This window comes from Falco cherrug, chromosome 5 (genome assembly GCF_023634085.1).
Source record: "Falco cherrug isolate bFalChe1 chromosome 5, bFalChe1.pri, whole genome shotgun sequence".
NCBI lineage: Eukaryota > Metazoa > Chordata > Aves > Falconiformes > Falconidae > Falco > Falco cherrug.
The window spans coordinates 52056862-52080640 of NC_073701.1; the positions used below are offsets into that span (position 1 = coordinate 52056862).

General features: G+C 44.5%; 1 protein-coding gene across 3 annotated transcripts in view; it reads right to left on the minus strand.

Annotated features, from left to right (window-relative positions):
* The window catches only part of SLC38A1 (solute carrier family 38 member 1), a 42077-nt gene extending 20881 nt beyond the window's left edge, over positions 1 to 21196 (minus strand). For 2 of the 3 annotated variants that reach the window (XR_003562112.2, XM_005444017.4), the window contains exons 1-4: positions 20905 to 21196; positions 12186 to 12397; positions 4363 to 4438; positions 3696 to 3811 (exon numbers count right to left, since the gene is read on the minus strand). Coding sequence is in view for 2 of the 3 variants with exons in the window: in XM_005444017.4 (XP_005444074.1) it covers positions 3696 to 3811; positions 4363 to 4438; positions 12186 to 12304 (311 nt within the window). In the remaining variant the exon portion in view is untranslated. Of the gene's footprint in view, positions 1 to 3695; positions 3812 to 4362; positions 4439 to 12185; positions 12398 to 18424; positions 18557 to 20904 lie in introns of all 3 variants that reach the window. The other variant, XM_027812306.2, reaches the window with a different exon arrangement.
* Positions 21197 to 23779: the final 2583 nt, after the last annotated feature.

The following is a 23779-nucleotide window of genomic DNA, read 5'->3' on the forward strand; positions in this document are numbered from 1 at the left end:
ACCCACAAGTTTCCTGGGGCCAGAGGAACAGGGAGAAACATAAAGAGGTGATAGGAGGAACTGTTCTTTTGCCAACAAACAATGATGGTTGACAATAACAACACATTGTTTGTACAGCCCAAAGGGTGTTTCTCCATGAGAAGGGAAGGGAGATTGTACTAGCCGAGGTCACTCTGCTCCATTTTGTACAGATTTGCTAAGCCCTACTCCTGTCCATGTTCCCTGCAGAGCTGTTCTGCCCCTGTCTGCCTGCAGGCTCGGTGCTCACAGCCCCTGGTTCTCAGCTGCTGGGCTGACTCACTCCCAGCCCCAAATGGCTCCGGCTCTGCAGGCCAGCATCAAGTCTATTTCAATACTAAAAGCTCCCCTTTTTTAGGCACTGAGCTCACAGAGCCATTGCAGTAAAAATAACACTCCCAAGCAGCCAGGTATTTCACTGATCTGTTGTCCTTAGTTCCCCATAGGGTTCTTGCAGAGACACTTGGCATTTTCATTAGTGCTGTATGAAAAACTTGTTTGTGTTAGGACTGTGGTATGGACAGGGATATTCACGCCAGAACCACCCCTTGGAAAGGAATGAAAATGCCCATGTCACTTGCTCTGCACAAATTCAAAACAGAAGCAGGGAGCTTGTGCTGCTGTCCCATAAGCACTCCCCTACTTTTAACTTTGTCTGCTTTTAAAGAAGTCCTGGCAGCTATGCAAGCAACCAGCACGTGCAAAAGTCACCTCCCTCCAACAGTTTAGGGCAGGGGACTGATACAGTGCTGGGAAGAACAACCTGTTCCTGCAGTGCCACTGCTGTTTGCTCCCAGCTGCCATATTACCAGTTCATCTGAAACATGGGCTGTCCCCAGCCCTCTGTGGATTCCCAGGCTTTGGGGCCAGAAGACCTGTGAGGCAGAAGAACCTGCCTTATTGCACAGAATAGCTCTGAACCCTCATAAGGTATGGGGTGCAGAAGAGTATGGCAGAGCATGGGGTTTGCCACCATATGGCCTCCCAGAAGCCCCCGTGGCTCAGCAGGGTTTTTCAGATCAGTGCAGTGCCAGGCTAAAAGCAGGCTGAGGCACCTTGCCGGCCCGTATCTCTGCAACGCAATCCATCACTCTGGTCCTCGCTCTCCAGCATGAAACCACAGGCAGCAACAAGTGCTCCTGCCATCCCTAGGTGGCCTGGCCTACCTCTGAACTTTCCAAGCTTTTTGTGGCATCTTTCTGCAGCAAGGTTTTCTCAGCTTTTCCATACAGTAAAGGATGCTCTTCTTTGGTCTAGGTTGTAGTTATCAACAATACTGGGATTAAATTCTTCTGACTTCCCACCTCAGCTATTTGCCTAGAAAGCATGATATTTTGCTACGGCACTAAATTATGCAAATAGGATGTGAGAGTATATACTCATTGACATGTTTATTTTCAATGTCTTATGCCACAAATATAGGTTCTGAACTGATCCAGTTGTGCATGGCAGTCCACACTTCAGGAGTCTAAAAGTTGTGAGAGGAGCTGTGAGTGGAAATTGGGCTGGATCTGCTTCGTTAGCACTGGAAATGCTCCTTTAATTTTTCTGCCTCTGCCTTTTACTTTTCAGGGTTGATGCATGCCAAAACTGGATAAAGCAACCTAGAAACTTTCCAGAAATGTGCTACTCAAGAGCAATGAATTTAAGTGCTTTCTTATGTGCAAAAAGCAATGAAAGTATTGCTCAGCCTCTTATCTTTAATCACTTGAAAAGCAGAAATGGTTCCAAGATCTACCTGCGATAGCAACAGCAGAACTTTACATTTATGGGAAAAATGCAGTGAATGAGAATGTGAGAAAAAATCTAACACTAATGGACTAGGTTTAACTCTGAGGTTATTCCATGATAAAAGAATGCTTAAAGCTCTTCAACTTTCAGGATAACTGCACACACCACGTTAGGATCCCTTATCTCCAGGCTTCAAAGGGGAAAGTTCTGCTAGCCTGGCTAGTTAGGTCCTGCTAGCTTCCTTATCTTTGATCTCCGCAGGCTGGGCTATCTCCAGGCCAACCGATCTATAAAGCTAACAAAAACAATTATCTACTTTTAAATACACACACTTAATTCTGTAGAGAGTAGTGATGTTATTGACTGTATAGAATCTCTACATTCAGGTTTGGCATTTTTTTGTACAATGTGGTGGTACAGATCTACATGCTCGCTACTCAGGCCATCACAAGTTCTTAGAAGTTTCTCTGGTGTTCACTTCACTTCAAAGAAATTGGCTTTTTACATCCTTTAGAGCAAACACATTTCAAATTTCACTTAACTCTCATGAAAAACTGCTGAAAGAAGAGGACGAGATTACAGAAAACTAAAGTGGTCAGGAGAAACTGAGGGTGCCCCTTGGCTGATCATCTATCATCACAGAAGAAGTAACAAGGCTGGAGAGAGGTAACCTTTTTTTTTTCTCGTTACAGCAGTTTTTGCAATCACAAGTCTGTGCCCTTGGAGGTGTGCTTGTCAGAGCATGGGTGGATATCACATATAGGTTAGACTGCTGTGTAAAAAAAGCAGCAAAAAAACCTCAGTCACTCTGCATAAGAGAGACCTAAATTAGAGCCCAGCTACTTTATAGCTTAGCTTCGTGACAACACAATTCGGGGACTTTGTACATTCTTAATATAAATGGATTAACTCCTCGGATTATTCCTAGATTTTACCCAAGCACAGCAAATTGTAAGCTAGCAGCATGGATGTAGCTATTCTGGCACAAAACCCCAGAGCAGATGGCTATATGTACCACTCTGGCCATCCACTCTGCTATATACAAGGCTCATATTCTGTATTTCCCCCAAAACTAAGAAATAACAGAAGTTCTAGATTTTTAGGTTTGACATTCAAGAAACGACACCTCTCTAGAGTAATCTGTAAACTCAATAACCATGTTGAACAGTTCTCAAAGATTGTAAATCATTATATTTCTTCCTGAATGAACATTTATCATTGAAATCTGCACACAATTCCCAATTGATTTCTTAACAATCACTTTTCACAATGAAATGTCTCATACTGCAATCCAGAATAACACAGAATAACACTGTGCCTTACTCATTCACTGGCACCATTTCATTTTTAAACTATAAAATTCTCCTTTACAAAGTGCTTTTTTTGCTGGAGTTACGTATTCTACCTCAACTCTTTTTTTATACTAAAATCTTGGCTGTATTTATGTTGGCTCTCAAGGACTCTCACATAAGAAACTGATGAAACTGTGGGAGTGAGATGAAAATATTATATGTAACATAAAGGAATATAAATATCCTTTCTTGCTTAAAAAAAAAAGAAAAAAGTAGTTATTGCACCATGCTTTGATGAAAGCTCTGGAGATCCTGTGACACAAGGAAGCACTAGGTACTATCCCACTGCAGCTATTACTACTGAGTATTTCCGATATATGTGTAGCTTGTGGACTACAGGAAAAATCCCTGGCTAGGCTCAGGTCTGTAGTAAATAACATGGACTTAATTTGCTAGCATTAGAAGTCATGGCTTTTCTCCCCCAAAAATTTGATGGAAAAAAAATGTCTGAAACTTGTAGCTAACATTTTCAGGCTTGAATGCTGTACTTGATTACAGATGGACTATAAATCCCTCTGTTTGCTGGCAGTGCACGCGTTCTTTAAATGCAGTGAAACTGCACAGAGATCAGCTATTCACCACATGAATACTCACAAGAAAAGGAGAATTCCTGTGTTGGCTAAGGCAAAAGCGAGGCCCAAAATCCCACTGCCCATAATTGCATTGCTGAGGTTGAAGACGGACATCCCCAGCGAAGTAGTTCCTGGGATCTGGAGAAGTAAAGACAGACATGTCAGTGACAGCTTGGAATGGAGCAGGGAAATGCATCTATGCTTCAAACTCCACGTTTGGTGATATATCGGATATGAGTAACTACTGCTATGGAAATGGCTTAATAAAAATTGGTTTGAAAGAGGAAAAAATGTCACTGAACCCTGTCACAGCTACACTCTGATCGCAGTCCTGTAGATTCTGTAAGCTGACAGAACAGTATCAGCAATACATAACTCATACTACACTTCCAGTTTTAAACCCCATCTTTCACTACACCTGTGAAACACCTTAGGCACATGATTCATACATTGTAAGGTCTTCCTGCTTAACACAGGCCAGAGGGATTCCCTTGCGTCAACTCGACCAAAATGCTTCTTTTTTTGGTTGTTTTTTTTTAAAGTGCTGAGCACAGGCAGTTCCTACTGGAACCTGAATTTCAGTTATAATTGTGTGTGTCCAGCACTTTTGAAAACCGTGTCTAAAGGCCCGTCATATACACAACATACGGTTTGTTTTGACAGGGAAAAGAAGAGCAAGAGAGACTTACATATTCATCACATTTCTTCTTCTCCAGGTGGCTGTTTGTGAGACTTCTTCTGCTTTCTCGATCCGAAATAAACTTGCTGAAAGATGTCAGAGTATTTATTTCCAGCAAGTGTTTAGAAAATATGAACACATTAATTCCATGAGCACATACAATTACAAAATATGCAACATATAAAAACTGTATGTGAAAAGAGGTCGAACTCCTAACTACTTCATGAGCTGGATCATGCTTCACTAATACCAGCGTACATTGGGCATCAATAAAGGTAACACTAGCACAAGATCAGAATAAATGTCCATCTACAGAACGGTCTTTTAGGAGGTGTGGTAAAGCAGCAGCACCAATTTTGTGGACAGGAAAGTAACTTGTCTGCACAGACACTAAGAGGAGATACTTCTGGTGTCCTGCAAAGGTGCGTGTGACTGGTACCCCCTGCTCCCAACCTCTGCTCACATGGCTGGCATAACTAACGCCATTCTGTAAGGCAAGCAGCTGTTCTTTGTGACCGAGCAGGTCGTGTATTCATTCTCTTTCCTTCATCATCAGGCCCTGAAGATCCTGTGAACCAAATAGACAAACAAGATTTCTTCTTCCCCTCCCTATCGACCTCAAGGCTCCTGGGTGCCAGCCCAGTTACTCCCTTCCTTGCCAGCCTTGGTCCCAGGCACTGGGCCCACCAAGGTGGTGGTGATGACCACCTGACAGAAGAGGGAAGTGTGACAGCACCCAGAGCACTGTCTGTAAAATCAAACCAGTTACAAGTCCTAAGAGGGGGACTTGGACTGGAGCTGCTGCTGGACAGTGAGAGCTGGGAGCCCCGGCGGCCAGGGACACCCCCACTGTCTTCTGCTCCCTCTGAGGATGGACGGAGCCACTTGCATTCTTTCATATGATTTGAGTCTAGATTATGATTGATATATTGATACAGCAAACCATGTATTAAGATCTGACACAATCTGCACAGGGTCCAGGTGATTAGAAGTCATAAGTTAAGTTGTATTATAAATTCTGTATTATGCTACTTATAGATTGTACTACATTGATTCTGCTTGTAGAAATCCTGTGCCATTCTAATCATAAATTCTGTTCTACACTCATCGTAACACCCTGTTAAGAAAATAAGGCTTTAATTGTACTTATGATTTAGTGCTGCCATCATTCTGCCATGGATCCCTACAAGACCCTGTCTGTCCCCTGTGTCAGGCAACTCTGCGGCACCCACGAAGCCCTAAATGGCCCCTGTAGGGCCCGTATGGCTGGAGCTAAGAGGATGATGATGATGAGGAGGAGGATGGGGTGCTGCATGCTGCCAGAACTACCCAGACCATCCTGAATCGGGCGACATGCTCTGTTGGTGCACTGTTCTGGGCTACTGGATTTTCATGTAAGTGTCTTTCAAAACTCAGTACTGAATTCACCACACTGCAAAATTAAATGCTTCTGTGCAGGGAAACACAGAATAACCAGCTTTTCTTTCTCTGCGCCCCTTACTTGTTCTGTGTCCCTGATATATCCACATTTAGGGACTTGCCAGAACAAGATTTGCCTCCTGTGGCTGTGTCGGTATCCTTGGGATTTACGACACTTCTGATTTAGATGAGCTGTAATTTTTTCCCTGATTCTCTCTTCAGCAAACATTTTAGTTTGTATAAAGCATTCTTTCAGCTTTTCATCTTTTGAAGGTTTATGCACAATTAAGTCCCTGGCATCTTTGCAAATCCACAGATGGTTCTTAGGCTGTACTGGCTAATGCGTCAGCCATCGTACGTGTTACGTACCCAACCAGGGGCTGTCACCAAGTGTCAGAGATCCTTTTTGCTGTAGGTAAATTAAGGTGCTCTTCTTAGATTAAAACAGACAAACAATATGGTGAACACAGAGCAGTACCGCTGGTCCCTTCCCACAGCTGGGAATGTCTACTGGTCGGGGATGTATAGTTCAAAGTGTGACTCAAGATTGTGCATCATTTGAGTACATCCAGTGGTATTCAGTCTGGCAATATAACTGCGAACTCATAAAGACAGAACTCTTATCAAACTTCCCCACTACCCCAACTGTGGCCCCATTACTAGTGATATATGCTAGCACAGCTTCTAAGCGCCTGCCAAAACTGTGCAGTTCTAATGATGACTTGGCTTCCACAACTGACACACTGAGCTCTGTGTCTTTAAAACTTTGTATACTACATACACACACATTTTGAGTTTATCCCTTAAAACTGGTCATAGCTGGAAAAATGTATGCAGTATTTTTGCTGGTTTTGTTGCAGCTTTGGCTCCTACCCATTGGTCTGCTTTGACTTTCTTTATATCAATAAAAAACAACTATATGTTTATCCTGTATTTTTTAAACTACTAACTTCAGCAACTAATTTGCTGCATAATATAGACACTGTGCCAGGTTTACCAGTCCTAATGCAGTTGGAATAGATGGCTGAACCTCCCCCACTGTTTTAAGAAGCAAAAAGCTATCACTTCTAAGATAGACTGATCCAAAATTAACTTTCCAAAGCTCACCGTGTAGGTATTTCATCCTCGTGGAATAAAATCTCAACCTGATTCAGAGCGTGTGCTTTTTTCTTTTTCATGTCTGTTTAAAGCCCATCTCTTGAATGCAAGCAGCAGAGTGTGAACAGTTTGAAAAAGACATTCCAGCTCTCTCTTGAAACACCCCGCAGGCAATTTGTACAGGCAGGAGCACAGAGAAGAGTTTTGTCTCTTTTGGATTTCTAAGTGCTGCTGGGAACGTCTGTGGACTTTGCCTTCTTCTGTCATTTATGAAGATCATGTGTCATTTTAGATTTTGTCAAGAGTTATGATAGAAGTAACTGGTCTGTTCCCCCCACTTCTCCTCATCCCTCTGCAGCCAGTCCTCCCTTAATAATTACAAACCCCCCAAAATGATTATTATTGCCACCTGGTGTTAAAGTTCAATGAAAATTATTGTTAAAGAACTAACACAGAATAAAGACAACACTTGAGGAATCCTGCTTGAATATAAAGCGACCATGGGACTTTCCATTAGAATACTTTTGACAGAGTAAACAGCTTCTGCAGAACTAGTATCTTCTGTGGCCAACAAACACACTATTTTCTTCTAGGTGGGACCTGTAAGGAAACTAGTCTGATTTGATACATTGACCCGAAGTACTTTCTTTTGCGTTAGTCCTAGATTAAAATGGACTGGGCTTGTTGTCCACTATCTCATCTCTCATTACAAGCTGGGCTCCTCATCCACCCTGTGTTTACATCACGCTGCACATTTTTCTCCATTTATGCTGTATGATGTGTATGGGAGGGCTCAGTCAGACATGGAAATGTGGCCATTGGGCTCCCAAATCACAAGGTACGTAGCATTGCACCCAGATTTTATGGGGTGTTTCCCAGCACCTGCTTCGCAGCCCCAGGATGGCTCGTCCAGAAAGCTCAGCAGCAATGCAGTGGTGGGGGATGTGGGTCTGCCTGATCCAGAGGCTGTGCTGCATCTGCTATTGCTGGCAACTTAACCTGCAAGTCCAGACAGGAAGGTTGCCTTGGGACCACACTCAGCAGGTGGTACAGACGTAACTTATGACAGTCTACGTTTTCCATAATGGAATGCATTACTGAACTTATATTAAAAAAAAAAAAACAACAAAACTAAAACCAAACCGAAAAACTAGGGAAAAGGTAATCCAATGGATTCAACAGAAACAAATTTCCCCAAGATTTTGCTTTGTATAAACATTTTTTAAATTTTCCTCTATAGCATATGAAAGGGAACATATGTTGGAATACTGGAACTTCTAGTTAAACCGTGACATGCATCTGCTCTGCTTAATAGATGTGCTTAGAAAGCAAGCTATTCATTGTCATAGAATGTTGTATATTTGACCTTTACAAATATGATATGAATGAAGTGAAATGACTGTTTACTCCAGCCTCTCCCATCCCTCCCAAGGACTAGGAGGCCACTGTGACAGGTGCTGTGGAAATGCGCAGTAGGACTGTCTGTGCCATCAAAGCCTTCTGACTCCCTGACAAGCATGAAATCCGTTTATGCTGTTTGTTGTCTCCATTTCAAATGCTTTACTCATCATTAAAAGTCATAACCTGTTCTTATATGTTTCTGCTTTCCTGTTGAGTTTCCTACATCACAGCTGAGTATGAACAGCTTATACAAACCTTTTCAGACACATTAATAAAATACCCTGGCCAAAAAATAATCAGCTCATCCTTGTGATGCCTGAAGACTCACGGTTGGCTTGGAAAGAATTTCTTCGTCTAATTCTTTTCATGGTCTGATTCAGTGCTAAGTAGAAACTTAGTCTTATTGATAAAGTGTTTTTAAAAGGACCATGTTTAACCATGGTTTCCAAATACAATTTCTTAAAGGACTTAAATGAGAAACGTTTGATTAAGATGATATCCCTGAGCTAACCATTTTGGCTAAGCAGTTAGCCAAAAAACATTTAGCCGTCTGAGATCTGTTTAAGCATAATTAAATTAAAGTGGTATTTGACAATGCCTTTAACATTTGTTAGGGAAAGCTAGTTTTGCCAAGATGACAGAACTTTATCCTTAGGCAGCTTCTTAAACAGAGCACTAACTTCAGCAACAGCAAAGATTTCCAGGGCAGGCAGGAACAAGAAATGCAGAAGAAACCTTGGTCTGACTTACACTATGAAACTGGGACCAGGTCTGGGTATATCTACCAACAACTTTGTTGACTGAGCAAGGGGTGCTGATAACTAATTAGTAGCTGTAAACCAAGGCAGCCATTCAGCCGTCTGCTTCCTGAGAGCATTGTCATAGTTACAGATAAGGAGTAGGTCATCTAAATACTGGTTTACAGTTATGTGCAGAGATGGCAAAATTTTATAGCCAGGACACATCGTTAAAAGTCACCAAATCCACATCCAGATTTGATGCAAGTCTCTTTACTGACATTCCAAAAAGAAATTCAACATCTGCATACAAAGAAAATCAATACAATACAAAAACCTCCCAATACAGCCCCTTCCAAACAACATCCCCTCCCTACATACAACTACATACATGATTGCATATTTAGGTTCAGAAAAGGCTGGAATTCCAAAGGAAACTAGAGAATTTTTTTACCAGATCAAGAAATATTTGGAGTTTACAACCAGATCTGGAAACAGTTGTGTGGAGAAACTTTCTCCAAAAGACCCTTAAAAACTCTGCTCTAGATTAAGCTTGAAAAATTATGCACTGGAAGAAAAAAGTGTTTAAATTAAATACAGAGTGCAAAATCAAACAGGTTGAAACAATGAAAAAAAGTTAGTTGAAAATTACAGATCTAATCTAAAGCTCAAGTGAAATCAACATAAAAAATTCCACTGATTTTGACAGACTTTGGAGTTTCACAAGGCCTTGCGCCATGTGCCAGGCAGCACAAAATATGTTATTCCGTACGCCTGTTCCCCTCTATTCCATGGAGACAGGGCGTTTGCCAAAATAGTTCTAGAAAGGGAATTACCACATCCTTTCAGGCTGTATTTGGCATGGGGTACAGAGCAGGGGCTGCCCACCTGCTCATCACCTGCATCGGCATGGAGGTGCTGGCTCAGGGCAGTAGCCATGGGTGACTCAGCCACAGCCTCAGCCCCAGGGGTTGCTGATGGGGCTGCACCAGTGCCGCAGTTGCTGCGGCCGCTGGAAGCTGTGGTCAGCATGAGCTGCCTTGAAACTCATTTTACACATGGAGGGGAACACGAACACACTGGGATATGTAGGGCAAAATACTCATGTAAGTAGCTGTGCTGTGAGTGCCCCAGCAAGAGGGATACTTGACAACTGTAATGGGCTACATCCTACAACCAAATGATACTCTGCAGAGGAAAAAAGTTAACCAGAAAGGAATGGAAAACTGTGGAATATGTAGATCAGACCTAAAAGCCAGAACAGTAATCAGAAATTCTGCCTCTGAGTTTGTGACACTCTTACCTTGCCCCACTTTCCTTCTTCCCTTTGCAGGCAATCTGGATCCGACCCAGACCTTGCCACGCTTACTATGCCCTGACTCCACAAGCACACTGTGACCACAGGGGATCAGGCACATAGGCACTCTCCATAAACTTTCACTAAAAGATGAAGTGCTAACAGGGTTTTCCCCCTGTAACAGTTACTGGTGGCACCAGCCAAAGTGCTGGGGAGGCACAGCCAGCCTCGTACAGCCACTCCTTCTCTCGAGGATATAAATCCTCAGCAGGCTCCAGGGAGCAAATTTACCACTGTCAGCCCCTGAGCTCCTTGCCTTATGAAGTAAGCCAGCAGGAAAGCAAGCAGGTTCATACTAGAACTGTTTCGGTTTGGCAAGTTGGAAGGTTTTTTTCCTTGCTCTTGCCTTTTCTTCCTTTTTTTTTTTTTTTTTTTTAACAGAAGTGGTTTGTGTTTCATTTTGGCACTTTCCATCAAAGCAGTTGCATCAGAAAATTCCTGACCAGCTCTAATCTTCCTCAGTGCAGCTGTGCTGCAGTCGCACCACTACACGGTGCAGCTGGCGACCGCCCCGGGACTTCCCGGGGGGGGGGGGGGGGCGGTGTGTGTCAGGCTGGCACCCTCTTGCCAGGGGGCTTGTCCATGCCACCAGCCACGGCCCCCCACTCAGTCCCAGGGTATGGCTGGCTGGTTTTGCTACATGCATTGTATGGCCAATGCCAGGTCCTTATTCCCGCACCCGCTGCCAAGCTCCCTGGCTGCTCACACAGCTGTGAGAGCCACACAACTCTACCTCACTTGGGGAAAAACAGCTCTTAATGTTGTTTTTACACTAGAAAGTGAGTTTCTCTGGGTAGGCAAAGAAGCTGCTGCTAAAAGGAAGAAAGGGCAAGAGAAGAGGTTTTTAAGGACCATAAACACAGGTGGCAGCAGCCCAGCAGTAAAGGAGCAGGATGATGTGCCGGCAGAAGCTTCCCAGCAGCACCAGTGCCGGGCAGGGCTGGATCCCTGCACAGGCACTGGATGGCTGGTGTGCTCCACCTTGGTTTGCAATATTTGAACAGGAAGTTTGATCAAAAAGCAGCTTCTTGTTTTACAGCTCACAAAACCCAAACAGGGCCTGTCAGTAGGTCTTTTCTGTAAATAGGACAGCTCAGCACCTGTTGGAGGCTGGTAGGAAGGCCTGAAGAACCACTCTCAGGTGGAACAGACTGCTCTTTGGAAATGACTGCACAGCTTATAGCAAAAGCCTACAGCCTAATAATAAACAAACCCAGTAACTTTCACCAATATTGATAAATAGATGCATTTTTTTAACTTCACATGAGATAGGCTTAAGTGTCTCTTTTACCATCTTCCTGCCATCCCTGTCTCAGGGAGCACGAGCCACTGCCCAGTTTATCTTGCCGAATTGCGAACGTAGACTGACACTACCTTTGCTGTCAACCATGCCAGCTGTAAACCCCCACAGGCTTGGATGCATGGAGGTGGCCAGGGAAGTTAAAACTGTCATATCAGAGATCAAAGGTCAACAAAGACATTTGCCCCAAGTGATGCCATTGGTCTAATTGTATTAATTATTATTACTTCTTTGCTGTGTGCAAGCAGACATTTCAAAATGTTGGCTTTTTGCTACATTATATGTTTGTGCATTTTATTAGACTGATTTGAAAGATTCAAAACGATGAATAAATTGCCGCTGTTTGCTTTATCCGCTGTTGCAGCCTATGCCCGACAGATGTCACATATGAAATTCAAATTACATCTTCAAATGGAGCATGACTTGATAATGAATAATTCAAGACATATACTGAAAATTAGAATGCTGTTTTTAAACAGTGTGTTTCTTAGCACAGGCAGCATCAGTGGAAAAATACTTACCTATTTATCTGGCCATTTTCCACCTCTGTGAAATCATTTGAATCATTGCTGATGTTATCATCTTCAGGGACAGTCATATTCTGCAATTCAGTCAGTTCTAATCCAGCTTTGAAAGGCATCTTGGGTGAGGAACTGTACCTATCCAAGTGTTTCTCCAGACACTAACGTTTGGTTGGTATCTGTGAGTAAACTGCAGCCACGCTGCCAGCAACCTAAATAAAAGAAAAGAAAAAAACCCAAGATGTATACCACCAACAGCAGTCGATATCATCAGAAAAAAACAGTGAAACTTGGGCAAGAGAGACTGTCCTTAACCAACCAATTTTGTAGCGTTAGAAGGACCTCAGGTTATAAACCTAAACACACTGCAGAACAGTAGTAACCTTATATGCCTTAATGCGATCAGCTTCACTAACCTTACAAATTTACCCGGTGCGGCAACCAAATGCTGAAGACAGCATCTGTATTTATAAACTAGCAAGCAAACCAATCCTACTTGTTTCAGGAAAAAAAGATTAACCACCTGCAAATTAAGGAATAAAAATTATTTGCTTGTCCAAGTCCCATTTCGATATTCAGCATTCATCTTCTGTATGTTCTCCTTTCCGTCTTAAAACTAAAAAATACATTGTGTCCATGCTGTTGCTAAGTGGATAGAACAGAGGGATATTTATCCCAGTACTCTGTTCTACTACTATCTGTATTCCAGGTATTTGAATATGTTAAGGTTTTTTGGTAAAGAGGATGTGCAGAGGATGCTTTGTGTATCGTTAAACTTACTCTGAGCAAGGACAGAAACAGACAAAAACAAATCCCTACGCTCATGTATCACGGGAAGAAAGAGTAATGTATATCTTGTGTCAAGCAGTTATTATCTAGAGATCAGGTGATCTCTCCTCTGATAGATGTGTTGCATAAAAGCACCAAGAATAACACCAAAGGCAGATCAGACAAGTCTGCTACAGTGACATATTTCCTCATCAGCAATGCAAATCAGCTGAAAGACCAACATTTTCCAGAGTCTGACCACTCTCAGCTAAGCCACAACTCCAGCGTGGCGCTGAGGCAACAGGATGTTATTCACAAACAAGTCCCTGCACCACAGCTCTCTGAATTCCCATTTTGTGAATGAATTTCCTGCAGTATTGCCAAACAACTATTCACCATGGGGTATGTGATGAACACATAGATGCCAGATTAATTTGGGGATATTTTTTAAATTCCCAGGGCTACCTCAAACACATCAAACTGCTCACATGCAACCAAAGAAGCAGGAACATCCCCAGATCTTGCAGGGCACTATGTTGAGGTAGAAGGACATAGCTCACTTGTTCAGTTACGACATCTGCCTGTTTCAAATCAAGTTTACAGGACCAAATATTTCTGATTTATACCATATCCCCACCACGCCGAAAAGGGTTTTGCAAATGACCAGTTTTCTCCCTATAAATACCTTCTCAGAAACGTAGTTTTAAAGTTTACATGTGCTCTTAACATTTCCTCAAGAGCTCAAACTGTCCAAATTTCAGGTGCAAAGTCTAAAGGCTAGCCTCGAGGCTTGCAGTGGGGCAGGGTCTGCTTTTTCCTACTGAAGGAGCAACTAAGCACGTGGTTATGGTGGCAGAGAGGGCCTGGTACAGTCTGGTGCGAGGGCGGTGTTGGGGGGATGTGAGCTGGGTCCTTTTCAACTCCTCTACAGAAGAGATTTCCACTACAGATACCAGGGGAGCGACCGGGTATTAAAACGTTGGCATGATAAAAAGAATAAATGGATTGAGGCTGCTGATACATGAATGCAGACTGGCAAGCAGAGGGTGGTTTTAGCAGTGACGTTCTGGAACAGTCTTCCCAGTGGCTGCGGGGATAAAATAGTCTACCTATTTTGGAAAAGAAGCATGATCTTTTTATAAAAGGATAAAGCCACAGGAGATGGTGACTGCTGAGGTGGCAAGGACCAAGCCCGCTGAATCCTGGAGCTTCTTGTGACCATGAGTTCCTAAAATAAACAATTCCTTAACAGACCTGACAACCTCTATACTGAGATCTGTATCCCCTGACATTTAGAAAACCTGTGGAAAGGTTCGTCTGAAATTCAAGCACAGAAGCTTCCCTTTGGGTGCCGTTTTGCATCATTGTCTCCCAGGAGGATTTTCAGAACTGCCTTGACATTGCCTGCGCTTAATAAATTCCCCATTAAGTGTTCCAAAAGCAGAGGCTGAAATTAGCACTCCTGTGAGGTAAACTGTGTGCTGGAGAGCAGACTTCACAGCTCACTGATGTGCAGCTCCTGCTTCGCTCTTCTGCCCCTCAGTAGCTGAAATGCTGCAGGGCCGGACTGGCAGGAACGTGGCTCGTTGGTTTATTTACAAGGAATCTTTGCAGTGCAAAAGTGACAAGCTTTTTCGGTCCTAAACAAAACTCTGATTCTATGGAGACTTGATTGAGTGATGGTGGAGCAAAATCTTGGTGCAAGCAGTGCCAGCTAAAGCACCAGCAATCACTTCAGTGGGTTCCAGGTTTCAGGCAGGCTCCTGACAGCAGGCAAATCTTTGAATCTGCCTCAGGTTCTTGATAGATTAAGCGATTTACTAAAAGAACCCCACTAAAACAAAACTCTGAAACCAAAAAAGTGTTGAGTGAAATAATGCGTTGCACTTCCAAGTATGAAAAAAACTGATCTCAGTGCCAAAACACGAGGAGGGTGAAGGGAGAGCGGTGGGCCTGGGGATCAAAACTTTCACTGTCATGGCATGAACTCACTGCAGGTCTTTGGCAAAGGATAACCAACTTGTCCTTAGCACCTCCAGCTGTAAAATGAAGATGTTAATAGCGACAATAACACTCAGTTTGTGACATACTTGCAGATTCAGAGAGAAAGGGTGATAGAAATGTGATACCTGGAAAAAAACACTATGTAAATGGAAATTTTTTTGCAAAGATCACTTTACCTTAGATATATTCAGAGCAAACCCTCTGCTATTGTTAAACACTCTAAGCACCCTCCACAGTCAGTGGAGTACAGGTTGTCACATGAATTTCACCCCCAAATCACCTACTTTAAATTTCAAGTTCACGGATGCGAAAATCATAGTCTAAATAAAATCACAATCCCAAAGGACAGGGTTCATGTCGACCAGCTTTATTCCCTACAAGTCAAGTGCTCATTCCAGGCTCATCACTTGGCCTCGTCTACAGCAGAGACAGGTGCTGCCGGAGGGCAATCCATCTTGCCCCACAGGAGGGGTCTGCAGCCACGCTGAGCTGCCCCTTGCAAATGTAATAGCTTTGCTCCTAAAGAGAGCTCCAACGTTGGGACAGCTGAGCTAAGCAGGTTGCCACCTCAGGTGTAGGTGCCACTAATGCTGTGTGAAGAAAATCAATAAATTGCTTCAACTAATAAAAATTCAGCATATGTTGATGCTGAGCTATAACGGAAGCCAGCATGGTAATATTTGTATTTTTAAGGCCTTTTCATTCAAGAAATGTCATGATGTAAATGCAAATAGAAATGCTATGCTGGCAAAAGTTCCTAGACTTTCAACTTTCACGTTGAAAGGCAGCAAATAATCATCTGAAGAGCGACTGCAGCGATCCCAATAGCTTCCAGTCACTATGCTACTCTGCCCAACCTTAAACCTCCCAAAAAGAGAATTTCCAGAGACCTGCCATCAAACCTCTCTCTCCAGACACATGCAGAGTAAATCAAGATGAAGAAGTAAGAATTTTGCTCTTGCTTCAAACTTTTCTACTCAGATGGACAAACACTCCTTGAAGCAGGAATCACCCCGAGAAAAAAACAGGAAAGAGCTAATGACCCTTCCAAAGGAACCTCAAAGGTCTGTGTTTGGTGGCTGATCCAGCCTCTCCATTTAGTAGAAAAAACACTGCTCTGGCCTAGGAGCCTGTCTTTCTCTTTAAACATCCCATGACATGTCTTGTAAAACCCATTATGGATAATTTATTCACTGTGTGCTCCTTGCAGAATATGGGAAAGATTACAACTGGTCATGGACTTCAGAAGGAGGACTGTGAGATGACACAAGAAGATAAAATGAGTTTATTTTTCTCAAGGACACTGAGACCTTCACAAGCCATTAAAGCACATTCCAAGAAGTGAGGTCATTTTCTCTGTTGCCTTCAGAAACATAAAAAATAAATAAAAATATCCCTGCCACTCCAGTTTTCTGGACTGTGAAATTTCACAACAGCAGTAATGGGCTTAAAATGTTTGTATTGGAAAAAACATGGTAATACAGACAACCAAACTTTATTACTTCTGCTGGCTCAAGTATGAATCTTTTCTGGGCAGTACCTGGAAGAGGTGTAATCTCAGAAAACACTTTGCTAGAAGTTGTGTTTTTAACAGTAACATCATCCCTCCTGGTGGTAATGGTGATGGCTTAATTCACAGGCTGGTTTTTTTCATATCCTGTAAATGACATATTTGAAAAAGTGCCATCTTAAGACACATGGCTGCCCAAAAGCTGAGTATGTGAGAGGTGTTTGGGACATCATCTTGCTCACCTCTGGGTATGTTTTTTTGTCACATGCCCTTGCACACACACTCACCCTCACCGGGCACTCCATTCACTGCACACTTCCCACAGTCAAATGGTCTTGGGAATGGCAAATATCCAAGACATGCTAAGCAATTTTAATTATGGAATTCAAAATAATTTGCTTAAAAGCTGAAATATGACTCAACTTTCTTCTTAAAAGGAGTTTTGCCAAAACTGCTCTTGGTCGGTTACGAATCATCAGAATCCAGTGCTTGAGTTTCACACAAGCTGTTTTTACTCCTTCATAGTCTGAGATGTGATACATTTTTCTTTGCTTATACTTTTGAAAGTTGTTTCAAAGAGCAATATGACCAGTAAGACACCATGGACATAAATAATGAAACACTGAGCGTGAAACTCTTGTGTATGGACTATTCACGTAAATGACAAAAAGCAATAATAGGCTTTATATATAACAGTATCACATTGGGAGGGGAAGCAACTATCTCCTCTTTGTTCAGCATTAGTGACACCTGACATGTAGAACACAAAGCTCCTGATTTACCCCTCGTCTACAGGAAGGACAAAACGGAAATATTAGAGAAGAGCCACCGAGATAACAAAGAGCTTGGAAATTAAAGACTGACTCACATCCACTGAGCAAACATCTGCAGTGCTTGAGATGTCATCACCTCCAGCTCCTCTGTTCTGCCCCTCTGCAGCAGGCTGCAGCCGCAGGAGCAGTGCAAGGAAGTGAGTTTGCCAGTGACCAACCCCCATGGGCTTGAGGGCACTCCAGAGAACCACTGTGGTGCCAGCACGAACCCGTCCTGCCCATCGGCAATGCTGCCAGGCCAAGGGCAGTGCAGCAGCCGAAGGCCTTCCAGCGCTGCAGCTGTTTGCTTGGTAGCTGCAAGCCACTACCTTTCCTTTCCAGGCTCCCTCTCACACGGCCCTAGTGGCGTGAGGGATGGGAACAGTTAAAAAGCGAGGTGGGGGGGAAACCAACAAATGACAAAAGTCTTGAGAAGGAAACTCAGAAAAGAACGTGATGAGCACAAACATGGATTCTCAGCCTTTCTCTTGATACTGTGTGACCTTGCGCTGCAACAGGACAGGAAAACATTCCTGCTCTGCCCCATCACTCTCCACACTGCCCTTCCGTGCTGCCATGAAGAAAGGGAAGACAGTCCCAAATTCAGTCTCGACAGGCTACCCAGCTGATCAAAGGCAGGCAAATAAGAAATCATAAAATCCCAGTCTGATTCACCCAGTGATTCATTACTTTAGGCAAAACACTTAAAGATGAGCCATAAAGGAAAATGGTTTTAAGTACATTTTTGTTTTGAGCCCTTCCCAGTCAATTTAGGGAAGGCATTTGGCAGAGGAATATACTCACATTTTTTCCTAATTATATTTCTCTGTGAAATCCTCTCAACAGTCTCGGTTTTGCTGAAGAGATCCCAGAACGCACCACCACAAATGAACTCTTCCACAGAAAGTGGAAGCGCTGTATGAGTGGGGCTTGATGGGTAACAGCAACAAAACATACTGCCCAGGTATATTTATAAGGGCTAAACAGCAGCTCTGAAATTCTGATTTAAAATAAATTTCGTACTATACAAGCAAGAACCCTTTGCTTAAGTTCATACACAACTCACTTTTCCTTCTGCCCCAGTTTACAAGTAATTTCTTTGCCTCAGTTTTCTTGACTGTAAGAGACGCAGATGATATATTTACCTGATAAGCTCACACAAATATGAGCATTAACTGCAAAAGGGCCGTAAAACACTTTCAACATGAAAAAGCTGCCATTTTCCCCAAGAGTGGCCACTCAAACTTGGATTGAATTGCAGTCATAACAATAAGTACCTATCAGAAAGGAAACTGAATTCAGGGTTACAGTATTTAAATATTCCTACCAGATGTCATTTGCCTTCACAATACAAACTTTAAATTGGTGGTTACTGTCAGGCTATGTGCTAAGCCTGTTTCTACAGAAATGAGCAAGCTGAGAAAAAGACAGGGGAGAGCACAGGAGGAAGAAGCCTGGCTTCTGCTCAGTCACCACTCTTCCCTTGGTAAAGAACAAACCCCCAAACCAGAAAACTCCAATGAAATGTAGGACAGAGACCCACAATGAGCAGCCCGCAAACGGACCAGCTGAGAGAGCCGTGCCTCCCCTTCCATCCTTTAAAACCCTTGTAAAAAGCAGGATTTGGAGATGAAGGACAATTGATCTTCCATGTTCTACAGCACTCTGCAGAAAGCCTCGAACTCGGGGGATAATCCTCTGCACAGGGATATGTGGAGCTGTGGCGCTCGCTGCCAACACGTCTCCCATTCTCACGCAGCCTGGAGAGCCCAGTTGGTCCAACTACAGCATAAACAGTCTCAAGTGACAAACCAGAGGATGCTGCAGTGTGCTTCAGTGAAGTGCCCTCTCTATGGTGCCTCTTAAACAGAAAAAAAAAAAACCCTTCCAAAAAGGCAAAGTCAAATAGGAGTCATTCAGTATGACAGTGAAGCAGATTCCATTTTAGTCAGTGAATTTCCACCAAGCCATAGCAGAAGGCCTCTGCTCACAAGCAATATGGCAATTCCTAGATTTCAGGCAGGTTTTGCCTGTTGATTTCAGCGCAATTGCGGCATGGGCTCCAAGCCTGAAAAGGGCAGTTATAGATACCCTGTATCCTTCAGCAACAGATGGAATTTCCTTTTAGAGGCTTTTTAAACAAAGTTGGTGCTTTGGTGGCAAATGAAGTAAAAGCTAGACAGAAGGATGCTCTTTCCTTCTCCCTTTAGCTGTTTTTACTTCCAACCTAAGACTATTAGACTCGGATTCTCTCTCTCTCTTTTTTTTTTTTTTTGTTTTTCCTTCCAGAATCTATTTATTTTACCAATCAACAAGGATCTTTTTCTAATACTTGACTTTCGTAACAATGGCCAGTACATGTTATTTTGCCTTTCAAGCACGTGTAAAAGCCAAACAAACCTAAAGGCCAATGAAGCCCCACAAAGCACAGGTTACTATGTTACTCTCACTTGGAACACAGGTTAGTAGAAATGCCCCAGGGCTGTCCGTGGGACGCTGAATGGCCTAAGAACAGTGGCGAGTTCGGCTGGTGGCACAGGCAGACTTGAGCGTCGTCTTCGATAAAACCAGCTGCCAAACACGGGTTTTTTTTCAGTCCTTCCAATGTCACATAAACAAAGCACGCAGTTTACACCTCTCTTCCTCTCCTCTTCCACAAGGAGATACATCCTAGCTACAGGTTGCATTACAAACTCTGAAAAACAATGGCACTAACCTCTGCCATTGGAGCAAGCTGGACGTGTACACACGTGAGCAAACGCACAGACAGGCATCCAAATGTGCCGTTTTGTTCTCGCCTTTGGCTCACTAAAACCGAGCAGCTTAGCTGTTACTATGTATTTACGGGCAAACGCACACATACACCCGGACACGGACACACACACGCGTGCGCGCCGTGGGCCCAGCCTGCATTTTCTGAATACCGCAAAACTTCCACCGACCCCATGGCAGCGCTGGACTGAAGCGAACGGCAAGCGCGTCTCCCAGCAAGGCAGGGCCAAACCCGCGGCCGCGCATCTTGCGGGGGCTGCGGCACACGCGGCCCAGCCGCGCAGCTCCAGACATCACGTTTGCTTGGGGGAAACATTTTTTTTTTTTTTTTTTTTTTTGGCGCGGCCAGTGAAAGCTCGTAGCTGCCGACTGCCGGGTCTGTTGGGTTTTTTTTGTTTGTGTGTTTGGTTTTTTTCCAGGCACGCCGCCGCGGCTGGCTAGGGCAGCATCCTGGCCGCCAGCCGCCCCGGCCCGGCAGCGCGCCGCCGCCGAGGGGAGATGCCGCATGGCCGGCCCGGCCCCCCGCCCCGCCGCAGCGCGACCGCCGCGCTCCCAGTCCCCATCCCCTCCCCGCCGCGCTCCCCGTCCCCATCCCCTCCCCGCCGCGCTCCCGTCCCCATCCCCATGCCCATCCCCGTCCCCATCCCCTCCCCGCCGCGCCGCGCGCGATCTTGGGGTTCGAAATCGGCAGCGCCCGGGGCGAGGAGGCACGTTTTGGGGTGGGGGGTGTTTGCCGCGCACACGGCTCAGACAAAGCGCGGCCCGCGGCGGGCTCCGGCCCCGCGGCGCGGAGACAAAGGCTGCGCGGGGAGCCGGGTCCCCGTCCCCCCCGATTGCATCAGCTGCTGCCTACCTTCCCGAGGAGCCCGGGTATCCCCTGAGGAATAATCCACCCTCTCCGGCGGGAGCTGGCCGGAGCACCCCCGCAAACAATTAGTGATAATAATAAAATGAAATAAAAATTTAAGTAAAAGAGGCGAGGACGGGGGGGAAATCAAATCGGCGAACCGAAGACAGCGAGGCAGACGCCGCTCGCCCTGCCGCCGCGGGTGTGTGCATGTGGAGGTGGGCGGGCAGCGGGAGCGCGCGGGCGCGCCGCCGGGGCCGGGGCCGAGCTGCCAGGTGCTGCGGGACGCGGAGCCCTGCGGGGCCCCCGCCCCACCCCCCCCACCCCCGCCGAGGCCACCCGGCCGCCCGTGGCCCCGGGTAGAGGATCCGCCCCCCCCCCCCCCCCCCCCCCCCGGGCGCACGTACGTTCAACACCTTTCTCTTTTAATAAAACGATTTTCTACTTTTTTTACAACGACAACAAGATCGGTTTTCTCTCGCTTTTTACGCCACGGCTTGCCCGCAGAAAGCCCCTCCTGGCAGGCAGGCCGGCGGACGAATTTTTGGTGGCGTTTCCCCTGCAATGGCCACAGCAGATGTGGCATCGCCGTGTTACCCCATTTCCTGTTCCGCCGTGCGAAATGTGTGCGCTGAACGTGCTGCCATTTGCGCGAGAGGTCAAAGCGTTTCCAACGGGGGCAAGGCAGGCTTTGGGATGCAAAGGGGGATTTGATGCACAAGTAATTCGCTGTTATTTCCATCCTAATCTCTGGAAAGCATTGTATGAGCTTTTTGGCATGGAAAAAAACTTGTTAAGAACAAACGTGAAGCAAGGCGGCATTTCAGCTGACGGTTTGACACCGCAGTCCTTGGTCTCTCTCCATGCAAAGCGACTTGCACGGGATATCCAAGGCAAAGCGCGGAAGGATGCTGGAGCGTGCTGGTTGTGGGCAGTTTGCCCTGCTGCTCACAGAGGGCCACAGCTGCTGGGAAGCTCTCAGGCTAGCTCTGCCAGAAGCTTCTTGAGGTGTTTGTGCTGGAGGTTCACTTACTGGGTGTCCTAGATGTCAGGCCAAAAAGGCAGATGACACACATGAAGAGCTGTGTTTTTAAATTACCATCTTTGCATGTGTAAGTTGCATTCCGGTTTTGGTGCTTGCGTTGCTTCCCCCCCCCCCCCCCCCCCCCCCCACGTAGTTCTTTGAATGTGAAGCACTGTGCAAACAGTAGTTTCATTAACACCTATTGCATAGGACAAGAGCCATATCATCCCAGTAATGAGAGTGAAGCCAGAGGAAGGGCTAGCTGCCCAAGGGTTTTAAGCCAAGGGCTGCTCTTTCAACACTTCCTCATATGAATAATCCTCTCTGGGGTTCACACCAGCACCAGGCAGAGCCCCACGGAAATTTCAGATCCACAAAACATGTGTGGTTGGGTTCCCAGTCAGGGGCTTGTTTCCCCATCCAGCCCTATATGCAAGGCACCATGTCCGAAAGCAGAGAAGAAAGTATTTGCAATTCACTCTTACTCATTTACTTATTTCTCCTAAACTGACAATCAACACCCCCACCTCCCCACCCCCCAATTACTAAATAAAATAGTGTATTACATAGTGGATGTGGTCAGGTGGTACTGTTGTAGGGAATAAGAAGAAACTCTGCTTTGTTTCTTTAAAACAAAACATGTATCAGGCTATCAGGGGAATGGTCATTGAGTTGATGTGTTCTGCTACCACTGTTCATTTTATACCTGTAAAGGCAGGCCTTTTCTACCTCAGAGATAATTTAATTCTTACCTTGTCAGGCACATTCTTGGAACCAGGGCAATTATTTTTCATAGAATTTGGAAAGAAATCTTTTTAGCATATCTTAACACGGCTCCACAAAGATGGTAGCACTTTCAGAAATGAGTATTTACTTTGCCCTTTCATTATTTTAAGTTTCTCCACTCTCTCTCTCAGTATCTTTCTGATTTTTTAACACTGTTGGTTCTGTTTGCTTTGATGTGCTGTGAAACCTTGATGCTTGTGGCCAGTATCTTCTAGCTTTTATGATTTATTGTAAGCTTTTTCCTGATACCTTTTTATGCCACTCACTCCTTATTGACCTTATTCACTCCTCCTGGGACTTTCTCTTTATCCTTTCATTTAGAATCTTGTTCCTATATCTGGTTTCAGATATACTGAAGATTCAGGAATTTGCTTTTGTATTTCAGGCCCATCTTTTTTTTTCCCTCTTGTCCATCTGGAACTGGCAGTTCTCTCCTTGGGTGCCTTTCAGTGCACTTTTATCTAGTAAAAATGGGTCCTCTTCTTCCTCTGAAACAGCCCTGAGCTTTTCTCTGTCTGTGATAACATCGTTCCAAAACTTCTTTTGTTCAGACCTGCAGCTTCCAAATGTTCTTTAGAATATATTTCAGCTGCCTAAAAATGCATCAACAGCCACGCTCATTTTCAGAACTACACTCCGAAGTACAATATTCTTCCAGAGTCTGGAAAATTCCCTTCTGAACCGTCCTTCAAAAATGTATGCTTGTTGACTGACTTAAAATGTGTAATGGGAACTGCAGGTATGCAGCAAAAAACATGCCCATATAATAAAAGTGAATTTAAATCAAAAGTTACCAAATACTTCTTTGGTTGACTAAATTATCACATGCATGAGCATTTGGCAAGCTTCTCCAGTTTCTGAGTGCTGTTTGATTTGGGGTACATTTTCTTGAAAGTGGGGCTTGGCTGGCTTCTTTGTTGTCTTTTGGTTCCAAATTGCAGCAAAGCCTACAAAAGATTCCAAGCACAATTCTTGCACCTAGCAACAAAGCTGATGACAGAGGGTCATTACATTTGGATGATTACCTGTTCAAATATTTTACCCTTGGGCAAATAGATGGCTACAGCCCAA